The 12,493-nt window shown below is 44.4% G+C and overlaps 1 protein-coding gene across 1 annotated transcript in view; it reads left to right on the top strand.

Moving 5' to 3' along the window:
• The window catches only part of PCSK2 (proprotein convertase subtilisin/kexin type 2), a 107,568-nt gene that overhangs the window by 88,055 nt on the left and 7,020 nt on the right, over nucleotides 1-12,493 (top strand). The window contains exons 9-10 of the mRNA XM_037405791.1: nucleotides 8,796-9,011; nucleotides 10,291-10,391. Coding sequence (XP_037261688.1) covers nucleotides 8,796-9,011; nucleotides 10,291-10,391 — 317 coding nt within the window. The remainder of the gene's footprint in view (nucleotides 1-8,795; nucleotides 9,012-10,290; nucleotides 10,392-12,493) is intronic.

A 12,493-nucleotide genomic window follows, 5' to 3' on the forward strand; every position in this document is an offset into this window, starting at 1 on the left:
CTTTCCTCTTCCATTTCCCATTCTTGGTGTTAAGCTAGTTAAGCTAATTCTTGCCTTTTGCCTTAATCATACCTTCACTTTGGTGTGCTGTTCACTTGTAAGGTAAATAGCATGCATAAAGGCAGCACTAAAATAGCATTATTAAGGATGGCAGAATCTGTCCGTCACATTGGCAAGTCCTTTAAGGGCCCTTTTACTGACTGCGTTTCTAAGGCTGAACAGAAAGGGGATGGTGTGCGCATGAACTTGGTGTCAGCGTAATACATGTAATCAGAAGGTATTGGGAAGGGGACTCAAGCTGCTTTTTGTTATTAAGACTCATTTTTTTAGTGCAGTCTACGCTTCGCTGTGTTATCTCATTACTTTTGTTCAGGGGCAATAGTCAGCCGTGTAACTGGGTCACTGAAAGTGGTAGTTGGACTGCACAGATAAACGAGCTCACAGCTGAATTAACAGGGGCTTGAGAATAGGGACTGGGAGAGTTTCACAGCAACATCCACAAGAGTTTGGCAGTCACCGGCACTGGTTTGACGCAGACGAACAACCTTACCTAATGCAAATTCCAGCTGCTAGAAAAGATATATTTGGGGCGTAATTGGAAAGGACTTAATACAGCTTCTAGTTTGCAAAGGCTAGGTTGAAACTTGTGAGTACCCAGTGCCTGCCTAATCAGGGGGTCTTGCACTCGCCCTTTGCTGCGAGGCATCTAGTGCTGGCTGCCAGCTGTGACAGGAGACTCTGCTAGCCTGTGCCCGAGCAGCCAGGTACCATTAGGGCAGCCTGCAACAGGCGAAGGGACAAGTGCTGCTCTCTCTGATGAAAGAGAGATCCAGAGAATGTGCTGTCATGCGTGCTCTCTCTCTTTCTTTAAACACACCTGCACTTGCAAAAGATCAATACCCTTAATGAGATTCTGTTGTCTGGCCTCCAGACTGTCTGAGCCACATCTGTGATCATCAGCAGGCTATGGGGTCTAGGGAGGAAAGGTATGTGTTTCTGTACAGTCTCAGTAATCATCAACCTAACGTTGTTCTGGGCTGCCCTCAGGTATCTTAGCCCTGCACCAAGACCAGGATTTTCATATGCTCAGTTTCATTGCTCCTAATCGCTGTGTCACACATTTGCAGATGTATTTCTTTAATGAGCTATGGAGGGATTTTACTGCAGGTGCAGAAATACAAACTAAAAGGCAGAGCAGAGCAAGAAACCAGGATGATGGACTTGGGAACAAGTAGCCTGGCGGTGAACACAGCTAGCTGTCTCATCTGATTGAGAGGTACTTTTATTTGCAGAGAAGTGAAGAGTGAGCCAGTGATAGCATTTTATATATGGTATGGCTGGAGAAAGCAATGCTGTGCAATTTACATATCCCTTGTCTGACCTGTGCTTACCTACTTTGGGGGCTAGACAACTTGAAGACGGAGGTAGTGGTGGTAGATGGGATTCCTGTGACAGCACAACTCTCTTAAATATAGGCCTTTTGTTCTTTTTGGTACCTTGCATCCAGAGTTGTATTAGCAGTCATCTTAAACAGGAACAGGTTACAATCAAGAACTAATTCCACCCATGGTTTATGGTACGTCCTGCCTTTAATGCAATATCCAGTAAACGTTTCTTATTTGCTGTTTTCATGAGTCCAGTTCTTTCCAGCTTCGGCTGTTGGAAGTTAAGGCAGTAAAAAGAAGTAATCGAGCTAAGCTGGTCTCTAGCTATTGCATTTTTATGATGTAGGCTTTTGTATTTGTATGTTGTGAAGAGTTGCTCATGGACTGAATTAATTTTTTGAGACTTCTTCTGCTCAGCCAGATTATATAAGATGCGATCCATTTGTGCTTGTGCTGGTGAAAACGTTATTGCTTCCATAATACAGTTCTACCTAAGAAAATGCTTCACAAGTACAAATTGCCAGGGGAGCAGTATTAAGAATTTATAGTCTCATCATGGCTCTGTAATTGGGCTCACCAATGAAAAAAGAAAGGACGGTGTTAAAAATGAAAGGAAATATTTCTCATTTGTCCCTCTCCAAGGCCACAGACATTGTTTTATTGTTCTTTGAAATATGCTGAAGCTAGCATGTTAATAGAGTATATGCAGTTAGATACCTCTAATGTTATTTTATTTGTTCAACAGCCAAATGAGGATAGGGGAATTAGTTTATGACCTGGCAGCCATCTGATTACTCCATTTCTGAGGAAGCCTTACAGGCTTCTTTATAACTTGCGAGCCCTTTACTATCGTATTGCTGTTGTGTCTGGAATATGCATTATGATTCCATGCCTTGTCTTATTTATATAAGATAAAATCAAACCTTATTAAAACCCCACATGAGTACGTTATATCTGCTTGGAATTCTGAAGTCACCCCATTCATCTGATGGGATATTTTCAGGCTTTTGTAAAACAGCACGGCCAGCTTTTCTGACCTGTACCCACACAGCCTTTGTCTGAGTGCGTGACCCAGGTCTGGAGATCAGTCTGTGACCATCTGCTATCCTGCCACAGCTCAGGGAATGGACATGTGCCTCTGAGGGCAGGGTAGGGGCAAATCTCAAGTGCTGCTGACTTCTGTTGTGATACTGGTCTCCTCAGGGATGCCTCGGTCAATGGCTGTTGCAGGTTTGTGCTTTGCACGGGCCTGTGACCGGGTTAAATATTGCCCTTCACAAAGACTCAAACAGCTGTCACATGAAGAGCAGAAAGCTGCTGCCTCAATAGGCTGGGCCAGCATGGCAGCATTTGTAAGCTCCAAATGTAAATATTTTCTTTATTGACATGTAAATTACTGTTTTCTAAGGAGGCTAGGCAATAATATAGCCTCAGAGTGTAGACTTTGATGTTTTGCTCTGACCCCAGGAGTGTTTTTGTCTACTCTCTTGCTGTAACTCAGCAGCCACATGCTATAGCTTCCCAGCAAGGCTGATGCTGCAAGGTGGGGAACCTTTGTGCTGTGTTGCAAGAGCCACAGGTGAGGCTGTGAGAATGGGGTTGGTCACACCAGTTGGGAGCCCTGGGCAGGGAAATTAGCATTGACACTGGTGGAAAGTAAATTGGGCCTTTAGAAATTTTTTCTCAGTGATAATACAGCTCAGAAGTACTGAAAAGAGGGTGGGATTGATTTTTCCAAATACTATTGATACCAAAATTAGGCCTGCAGAATTGTTGGACTGGAGTAATGCATTATTACTTGTGGTACACAGCCCAGGATCCAACACAAAAGGAATAGATAATTAGAAGGTTTTGCCTCATCATTTTCAGAGTTCCCTCCCCATTTTCCTGCTGGACTGAGCCCTAATTGAAACCTAATGCTGCCTCTCTTCACCAAAAGTGTAATTTTCCATTTGTTTCTCTTGGCTAACAGAAGTCTATCCAGTTTCAACAGTAATTTAGACATAGAAAGTGGCTTGAGCATTATTTTTAACCAAAGGAGGTATTGACAATTAAGCAATTAATTAGGGGTTGGTGAATGGGAGTTCAGTACTATTCTGTGACCAAGTTTAGAATAAGTTACATAAAGCCTTTTGTTAGAGTTTAACAATTGCAGGGTGTAGTTCTTTGAGAATCTCATATGCAGACGTCTCTTGTACTTTGGTGATTATTACTTGACCCAAATAGTTTCAGAAATCTACTAGGGGGAACCAGACAACCAGTTGTTGCAGGCAACAAAAGATGAAAGGGACAAAAACGGGAGAAGCGTGACTGAAACATGGTTCTGAAGGATGGTTGTCTTCTGCATAGCAGCCAAATACTTAGCTGAGTTCTTGCTCTGCCAAAATGGCTTTTCCTCCTTCTCCATTGAATGCCTGAGGGTTAGACAGGCCAGCAGCAAAGGGACAACACCTTCAGCAGCAGTGACTGTGAGCAGGATAACCCCGCTGCTCTTTCTTCTGTGCTGAACTCCATGACTTGTGCTGGGCAGGCCAGACATCCTGGGCTTTTCCAGGGGCACAGTACAGCAGCTCCAGGCTTTTGGAAGGGGCTGGATGTGGGAGAGGTGCTAAAGGTGTACAGCTCAAATAAGACGGCTGTTCCCCTGAACGCGTGCAGCAGCAAACTTTGGAAATAAGGTATGTTTCCAGCTTAAAACTTTGGTGTCTGTGGGGTTAAATTGAGATTAGTTGACTGGCTGTCGAGCATGTGTTCCTGCCTAGATTTTGCTTTAGATTTTAGCACTCCCCAAGAAATCAGTATAGGAAAGGAGCACGGGGATCCAGAAAATCACAGGCTCCCAGATTGCTCTGGGCAAATCAGCCTGACAGATGCCGAAGTAGCTGGTGGAGCCAGGAGAGTGAGTGCTCAATGGGCTGTCCAGCTGGCTCCATGTCAGGGATGCAGGAACACGCAGCAGGCTCCAGAGAACCCTGGCAGTGCCAAGGATGAGCAGCGGTTCAGCGATGCCAAGGGCTCGCTGCCTCCAGCTGGCTTACGCTGCACAGCCAGACCGGTCGTGCGCAGGAGGGGTGGGCAGACCAAGGCAGAGTGGCGTCTCCGCGTAGGCTCCTGGATGTCTCGAGAGCCCAGCCCAATGCTCCCACCAAGTCATGACAGCGGGCAAGTGGTCCCACAGCTCTTCCACAGTCCCCCCTTGCCTTGGCATGCCCCAGCCTGCGGGTGCGATGATCTTGTGTTGCCTGCCCGGGCTGCAGAATGTGCTTTCTGAGATAATTAGCAATCATTACTGAAGGATGCAGTTTTAAATTAGGAAACACATAAGAATTTTCAAATAATTTGTCCTGAAGAGAAAGAAATGCTCTTTTCAGAGGAAAATACAGTCAAAATTAATGGGGGATAGAAACTGAGTCCAATTCATAACTGAGTAGGACCCATGGCAAAGACTTGAAAAAGCTGTAGTATTTTTTGCTTTTCCCGGAAAAACAGTCTCTCTCCTACCGTAGCAGGCACATAAATTGCTATTAAATTATATAGAAGGTGCTGAAACACTTCTGTTTCCTTAAGGGGAAGAATTACAAAATAGCTATCATATGTCATGCAAAAAGAAGGATGCTTATAAAATAAGATATGCTTTGAAGTTGTTACAGAAAGCAATTTCCAGTTCTGTAATTTTTCATATTTTTTTCAGATGTGCTCCATCTGCATTTTCTTCCTTAGAAATGTGAAAGTCCATAAACATCAGCAAACCATTTGGCTGCCCTTATCCTGAAATACCTTTTCACCATGCTTAAAAAACAACACAAAAAAGCTCCTCACGGACAGGTGCTGCTTTTTTTTCTTTTTATCCTGAGCCCATCTGCTTGGTGGTGTTCTGATGCTGTTGTTCCCTGGTGTTTGGCTTTTCAGGGCAGTTCTTTGTTTTTATCTTGTGCTGGTTGGAAACTGTTAGTCCTGATCCATGACAGAAGAATTAGGCCAAAGCAAAAGGGCATCAGAAACATGTTGTAAAGACTGTTCGGTTGTTTCCATCCATCTTTAACAACCCTGATGGCCAGGTGGGCGTGGGTGAACTAGAGGAGTCATTGCAGAGGTAGTGCCATGTTAGAGGCCCAGCTGTTATGCCCACGGGCACTTGCCAGCCTTGGTGGGAAGGGTCAGGGAAGCTGGAGGAGATCTATTTGTCAAATACCACCCATTTTATCTGGAAAGTGTGACTCACTAGTCAAAACTTTGAGAAACACTGGCTTTGGTGCTAGCCCAGCAAGCACAGTGAATGAACGCAGTAACAAGGAGTAAAAAAAAAAAAAAAAAAAAAAAAGCTCAAGATATGCCTGAAGTTACATAAGGTGAATTAGGCTGCAGTCCCCTGCCAGCTCACTTTTGCAAGGTAGTTCAGTAAGGAAGTTTTTCTGGGATTATTCTCTGCAGAAAATCAGAAAAGGGGTAAGAAAATGTCTCAGGGATATTTTTTGCTGGTGGCACAACATCCCACGGATGCTGGAAATAGAAAACCTGCTGTTTCTGCAAAGAGAGCTTCTCGGTAGCTGTCTGAGACTTCCTAAGCATCTAGCCTCGTCCAGGATTTAGTTCTGGTTTAGCCTGGATTGAGAGGTGGGCCTCTTTTTGTGCTGGTACAAATGCACCAAGATCCACTTTCAGCTCTGAGTGGATACAACCTCAGGTGGCTCAGAAGAGTGGGCGCAACACTGTGCATGGCTTTTGGGGGAAATGAGCAGGTTTCAACAGGATCCTGGAGGAAAGATACTCTTAAAAATCTATCTTATTATCTCGGTGGTCTTCTCTGTTCCTCCTTGATCTTCTGTCACACTCCCTCTGGTCGTTGTAGTATGTATTACTGCCACCTTCTCCCATCCTCCTTTTGCCTGAAGTTTACAGCAGCCCAAGCTGAGTCACAGCACTGAAACTTTTTAGGTTCATAGAAGGCTGAGATGCAAATAGGGGCTTTCAGTTCACTTTAAATAAGGCACTTAGTTGACCCAACTGGGATTTTTCTGGTTTAGGCTGTTACCATCCAGAGGTGGTAGTATTCACTTCCCCTGAAGCCATATCTTTCTGCTTGGTAAATGAATTGGTGCCCGAGGATGGCCACCAAACGTTTGCCAGTGCAAACTGTCCCACTCCTGCAGATATGGCTGTAGGAAATGTAAGCAGCAAGTCCGAAGCATCATTGCAAATAATGCACTTGGGCTGCTATCAGCTTATTCCAGTAGCGTTTGCTCCCCTTTCCAGTTCTGGCTAAGAAGTAGAGGCAATTGAAATTAGAGTGTTAAGAGGTGAATTATGGGTTTTAACACTAAGCCACACTTGTGGATGTGACTCTGATAGAAGTGATACCCTGAGGTCATTCTCATGCTAAAGTGCATAAAACCCGGCCCCAGCAGGACTCAGTGGGCCAATTCCAGCCATGAACTCAAGCCCAAATTTTGGTTTCTCTGTGAATTCCCCCTGCTCCCCACCAGCAATCTGTTACACCCGTTTTCTGCCATTCTGCCACAAATCCTGCCCATGGGGTGAAACACTTTGCAGCAATACCTGGTTTTGGCAGCATGGAACAATTTGCTGAGCGCGACTGAGTCTGTTTCCCTATGCTGAACGCTGCAGAGGCTAACTTCCAGGCACCAAACTACTTTTGTGAATTTATCACATGAAAATTAGGTGTTTCTTCTCCCTTTAAAATGGCTGGAAGGCAAAGGTTGTTTAAGAACAGGGTCATACATGCCAAGCGTGCTACTCCTGGCAGCAGCAGCCACCTGCTCTCTGCGCTGGGCAGCAGCCTGTCCTTTGGGGACAGACAGAGATGTGCTCGAGCTGCCGCAGAGGCTGTCCAAAGGAGCCAGATGGTGGCAAGGTGGTGTGATGGTGTACATGGGCACGGTGGCAAGCTTGGGATGTGGCCTCTGAAGTGAGTCCAAAGCCCAGGTTTGGGCCCTGTAGGCTAACGGCAGTCAGAGCACAAGGTGGGATATGGGAAAAGTTAAAGGGCAAAAAGGCATAACTGTTTTTGTTATGCTGATCTTTGTTTATCATATTTTCATAATTTGCTGGAATTATTTTGTTGTTAGAGTGTATATTTTTGCAACAGTGTCCTCCTTCCTTAAAACTCAAATGATTGATCTCAGATCTTTGTGGGAGTTCTTAGACTGATTTCAATAAGCTTTTTCATAGTTATCATCTTTATTGTGAAAATCTGTGTCCTGAGATGCTATATACCCGAGCGGCAGCAGACCTGCTGTGCAATTCAGTGGATTATAATGCAGCTCACTAACGTGCCTGAAATAATGAGGTTGCTCTGTTCAGTGGGGTATGATGAAAAATAGAAGCTACTGCTGGGAGCTCAAATTTGATTTAAATTCCTGACAGAAAAGGTTCCCTATTAAAATAGCATTGCAGGTTACTGTGTTTGTATATTCTTTAACTTCCATTTAATGCTAGACAATGAAGAGGGCAGAAGGGATCTTTTTATGTTCTGCCCAATGCATATGAACAGCATGTTAAATTGAGGCCTTGCATCCTTCTGGTGCCGTTGGAAGTAAACGTTTGATTAGATTGGACTAAACGCAAGAGAGAAAGCGATTGTGCTGGAATCGGTGGGAGATCTCAGCTTTGGGTTTCCCTGAGCATCAGGGTTCTCAGGTCTAACCCTCTTCCAGGCAGCCCCTGCCTCTTTCTTACTGTGGGGTGAGGAGAAGGAACCGAGCTGATCCCTTCCCACTCCTTGCCATGTGGAAGCTGGGGAGAGGATACAGATTTCTTTCTGTTAACTAATGGGAAGCCTTTATAGCTCCCCTGCAGCTTCAGTCTCTCCTGTCCATCTCTCGCTTTCTCAGCGTAATTGCTAGACTGTCTTTCTGTAGATGATTTATATGGCCTCATAGCTTTATTTTCTGCTTAGTAGTAGAAGCTGGTTTGTCAGAAAAACAGCTCTTGAGTCAGTGATACCTTTGGAGAAAGATCTATTGAAAGAAAAAGGTGCCAGTTTTACAGAGTTTTTTAGCCATTGCCTGAACCTAATTGGATCTTACAAACCGAGTGTGTGAGATGGCCTATATCCCTTTTAAAAGAACACTTTCCTCATAGCACTTAGTCCTTGACATAAACGCTAATGAATCTATAAAATGTCTTAGCGTCTGGCACAGGAGCCTTCAGGGCGTCAAGCAAAACAGGAGATAAATGTACATAAGATTGCATTGTCTGGGGCTGCCAGTTAGCCAGATTTAATAACCTGCAGAAGTCCATGTTATGTCAGTTTAAGGTTGATGTATATTTTGTTTGGACCAGTTTTCTCCTTTATAGATGCCTAGCTTTACAATCAGATGTGCAGTGTAACATAGCTGCTATCTCCTATTTGCAGTTTAACCCAAGAGGGTTGATTTTCCCCTTTCACAGGGCCGGGGTGGCAAAGGAAGCATCTATGTCTGGGCCTCTGGAGATGGGGGCAGCTACGATGACTGTAATTGTGACGGTTACGCATCGAGCATGTGGACAATCTCCATCAATTCTGCTATAAATGATGGACGGACAGCTCTGTATGATGAAAGCTGCTCTTCAACCTTAGCCTCCACCTTTAGTAATGGGAGGAAGAGAAATCCAGAGGCTGGTGTGGTGAGTCCAGATATTATTGTGCTGTTGCTGCTGTCTTTGTGCACTCCCACGACCTATTACAACTCTGTCAGCTTTGGAGCAGCAGATGGTTCTTTGTTGAGATGGATATTTTCTCATCTGCAGTATGTGATGGTGCCAAAACTGTCAGCTGAGGAGATGGGGGATTAACATTGAGAATAGCAATGATCTTCCATCTCTTAGAGTTTCATATAGTTGGTGCTTTCCTTTACCAGAAACCAGATTTAGTAGTTCAATTGCAGTCTTTCCACAGGACAGTGACAAAAGGTCTCTGTAAAAATCTAAATGAAAGGTCTCAACATCTGAGATCATGCTTACATGTACTGGCAGAGCAGTCAGGAGCCAGGCTTCTGCTGTACTACAGGCTACATGGAGCAGAAAGACATTGTCAGCCACAGAGGAAACGTGGGGGTTCAGCTTACCCTCGGTCTCCTGTTGAGCGGTGTGGAGCATCGTTCTCGAGTCCCTTACAGGGCCATGCCTACACCTGGAAAATACGCAGTTTCTGTTCAGGTGATTCTCTTCCGCTGTCCTGATGACGGCTCTTCAGCGCTTTCACACGAGCCAGGCCGTAGTCTGATCCACAGAGTGGAAAATTCAGGTGCAGTAACTCAAGGTTAGTTTTTGCCAAAAGCTGTTACGCATTTTCCATGGCCCTGTCTCAGACCCCAAAGGCACACTGTATGATCCTAAATGCCCACGTGCAGTAGCAGATGGAAAAATACTGTTCTCTGTCTTGGTATCGGGTCTCTGCTGGTATCGGCCAAGAGGATCTGTGGCACCTTTGTAATTGTCACCATAAAATCTATTTCTAAGGTTTTCGTCTGGTCTCTCCTAGTGACTAATCTGCATAGAAGGTAGCAGCCTGGTACTGCTGTTGGTTCTGGAGTTGCACAGATGTTAGAAAGCTCGATACTGTTAACAAGTCTAGTTTCAAAGCCCTCTGATAGCCACAACAGAAGGCCTTTGGTTAAGCTGTGATTATCAGAAATAAATGCCGTCTATGTGAGTTTGAGTTCTAAGTGGCAGTGAACATTGTTGTTGCTACATCATGATTTATTCTTGCATGCACACCTTCTGTAACTATGTCTCTCTGTGGTTTTAAAGGGATACATGATTCTAAAGAAGAAAACAGATCCTAGGCACAAACACACAATTACAGAGCAAGGACGCAAACTCCACTTTCTGTATTTTTCTGAGTCTGTAGCTGTAAGGAAAATGGACTAGCTGGTTTCGTTAATTACGTCTAATGTCATTGCAGGCTACAACGGATTTGTATGGAAACTGCACCCTGCGTCACTCAGGAACGTCTGCAGCTGCCCCTGAAGCAGCCGGAGTGTTTGCCTTGGCCCTGGAGGCTAAGTATGCTGTTGAGAAATTCCTTGTGAGCTCTAGAGAGGAGAGGGCCTGTGGTTTGTTTAATGTTGTTCATCATCTAAGTTGGCTGCCTGTGGCACAGGGCTAGAACGAGCAGCTAACAAGCTGCCTGCTACTGTAGTGACGTGCAGGGTAACTTACAGATGGAGCAGCAGTCCTGCCAAAGCCGTATAGCAGGTGCATTTTGGCTGACTTGCTCACTCTGTGTCCTCTCCATCCCCTGCTTCCAGGGGTTTGTTTTCTCCAGCACAGTTTGGAGAGAGAGATTATTTCATTTCCTCACGTACCCAGCGTGGAACACCCAGCCCACAAAAATGTACGAACGAACCTGTAATATCAGACAGGAGTTCACCTTGTGCCACATACTGTCTGCAATAAGAGATGCTCAGGGGAGAGTACAACAAACGGGGATTAAGAGCAGTCCTTCAGCAACAGCTCTGGCACTCGGTGGTTTGGATTGAGAGCAGTCAGCCTGTCCTGTGTAACAGCCACAGGCAGGTTTATCTTCCTTGAGTCTGACTAAGTCTTTTTCAGCTTGTCTGTGTTTGGCACCCCTGTCAGCCAGTGGCAATCGGTTCCACAGTAATAATGCTTTTTGGCAATGGTAGTGGGGAATGTTTCCTTTGTTTCTTCTTAACCTATTGCTGGTAATTAACTTCTGTGCTACATAATTGCTCTGTTACGTGAAAGAATAGATTTCCAATTGGCTATTTACCATCTCGGTGCTGTTTGTGACACTGGAGCCCTCTCATAGGTCTTGCTTCATTATCTTCTTCTCTAATGATTAGAAGTTTTCCTTACAATAACCTATACCATTTTTTTACTTTGTGTTAAATTATTTTGTGAAGTAAGGCAACATTTGCTCAGTTACACAGCTTTGGTTGCTGTAACCACAGCCTGGAGTGAGCACTGTGTACATAGTTTTCTTCAGCACTGCAGAAGAACTAAGGTTTGGCAGAGACAAAGTTTGCATCGTTACCAGAGCAGTGATGGTTGTGCTCAGAGCGTGACTTGGGCCAAGTCTAATTTTTCAAGTTTTATAACATAAAACACACATGTCAAGTGTTTAACCTTGGATGATCATTCCTTCTACTGTCAAACTCATTCAGTGGTACAGCCACTATGTAATATATTAATATGATCATAAAAATATACAGGTTTAATGAATTTTCTGACCACTGAACATTTAACTGGGACTACAACCTTAATACCTCAGTAATAATTATCATTCCTTTTCATTTGATCTGTCTGTGAAGACTTGAATTACTCTTGCCAAACGATCACAAGTAGAAATGAGACTGATACCCCTGGTTTGCAATTGAGTCTGTAGCCTTTGCTGAGAGGAAGGCGGGGGAGAGAAAGAACTGGCAGTGTCTCCTCGCTCCTTCCAGGCTGGGTCTATTAAATTGCGTCATGCAGAACTACCCTGGGTGGGGTACGCCAGGCTTCACGGGGATCATGAGCAATCTCCCATGCAGACTCCTCTTGCCTGCAATGTGTCTGTCAGCGCCTATACAATGTATGTCTGACATGTCCCTAAACACAGACGAATCTGTGAAATGGAAAATACAGCTTTAAGATATGCAGTAGCTCTTAAAAGATTTCAGTAAGAATGATGCAAGTGTTATCTGGTGTTCAGCTATCTTGTGTCACCTTGGAAAAATGACAGTAATTGGCTATTGTGGTGTGCATTTGGCATGCACACGTGCTTATTACTTGGGGCACGGAAAGCTGAAAAGCGGATCCTTTTAGGTTGATGCTTTGAATCAGATATATTGTAATGTTGAAAGAGTTCATCATAAAACAACTGGAATAGCTTTAGTTATGTAGAATTAGAATGTCAGTTCTAAAGCTTCCAGAATAATAACTTGTAAGTGCCCTTCCTGTCATCATAATCACTGCAAATCTAGGAAGACAAGAGCTGATGATGAAAAACGATCGTCGAATCTTGACAAATGTTACTTGACTGCATCCATCCATGCTAGTGTATCGCGGGTGACAAACCCCTACCATACCTTATAATGTGAGCCTACAGCCGCCCGCAGCCCGTGAACCCAGAGTCACAGAATACTGAAATTACTGACACC

This window comes from Falco rusticolus, chromosome 12 (genome assembly GCF_015220075.1).
Source record: "Falco rusticolus isolate bFalRus1 chromosome 12, bFalRus1.pri, whole genome shotgun sequence".
NCBI classification, from domain to species: Eukaryota; Metazoa; Chordata; class Aves; order Falconiformes; family Falconidae; genus Falco; species Falco rusticolus.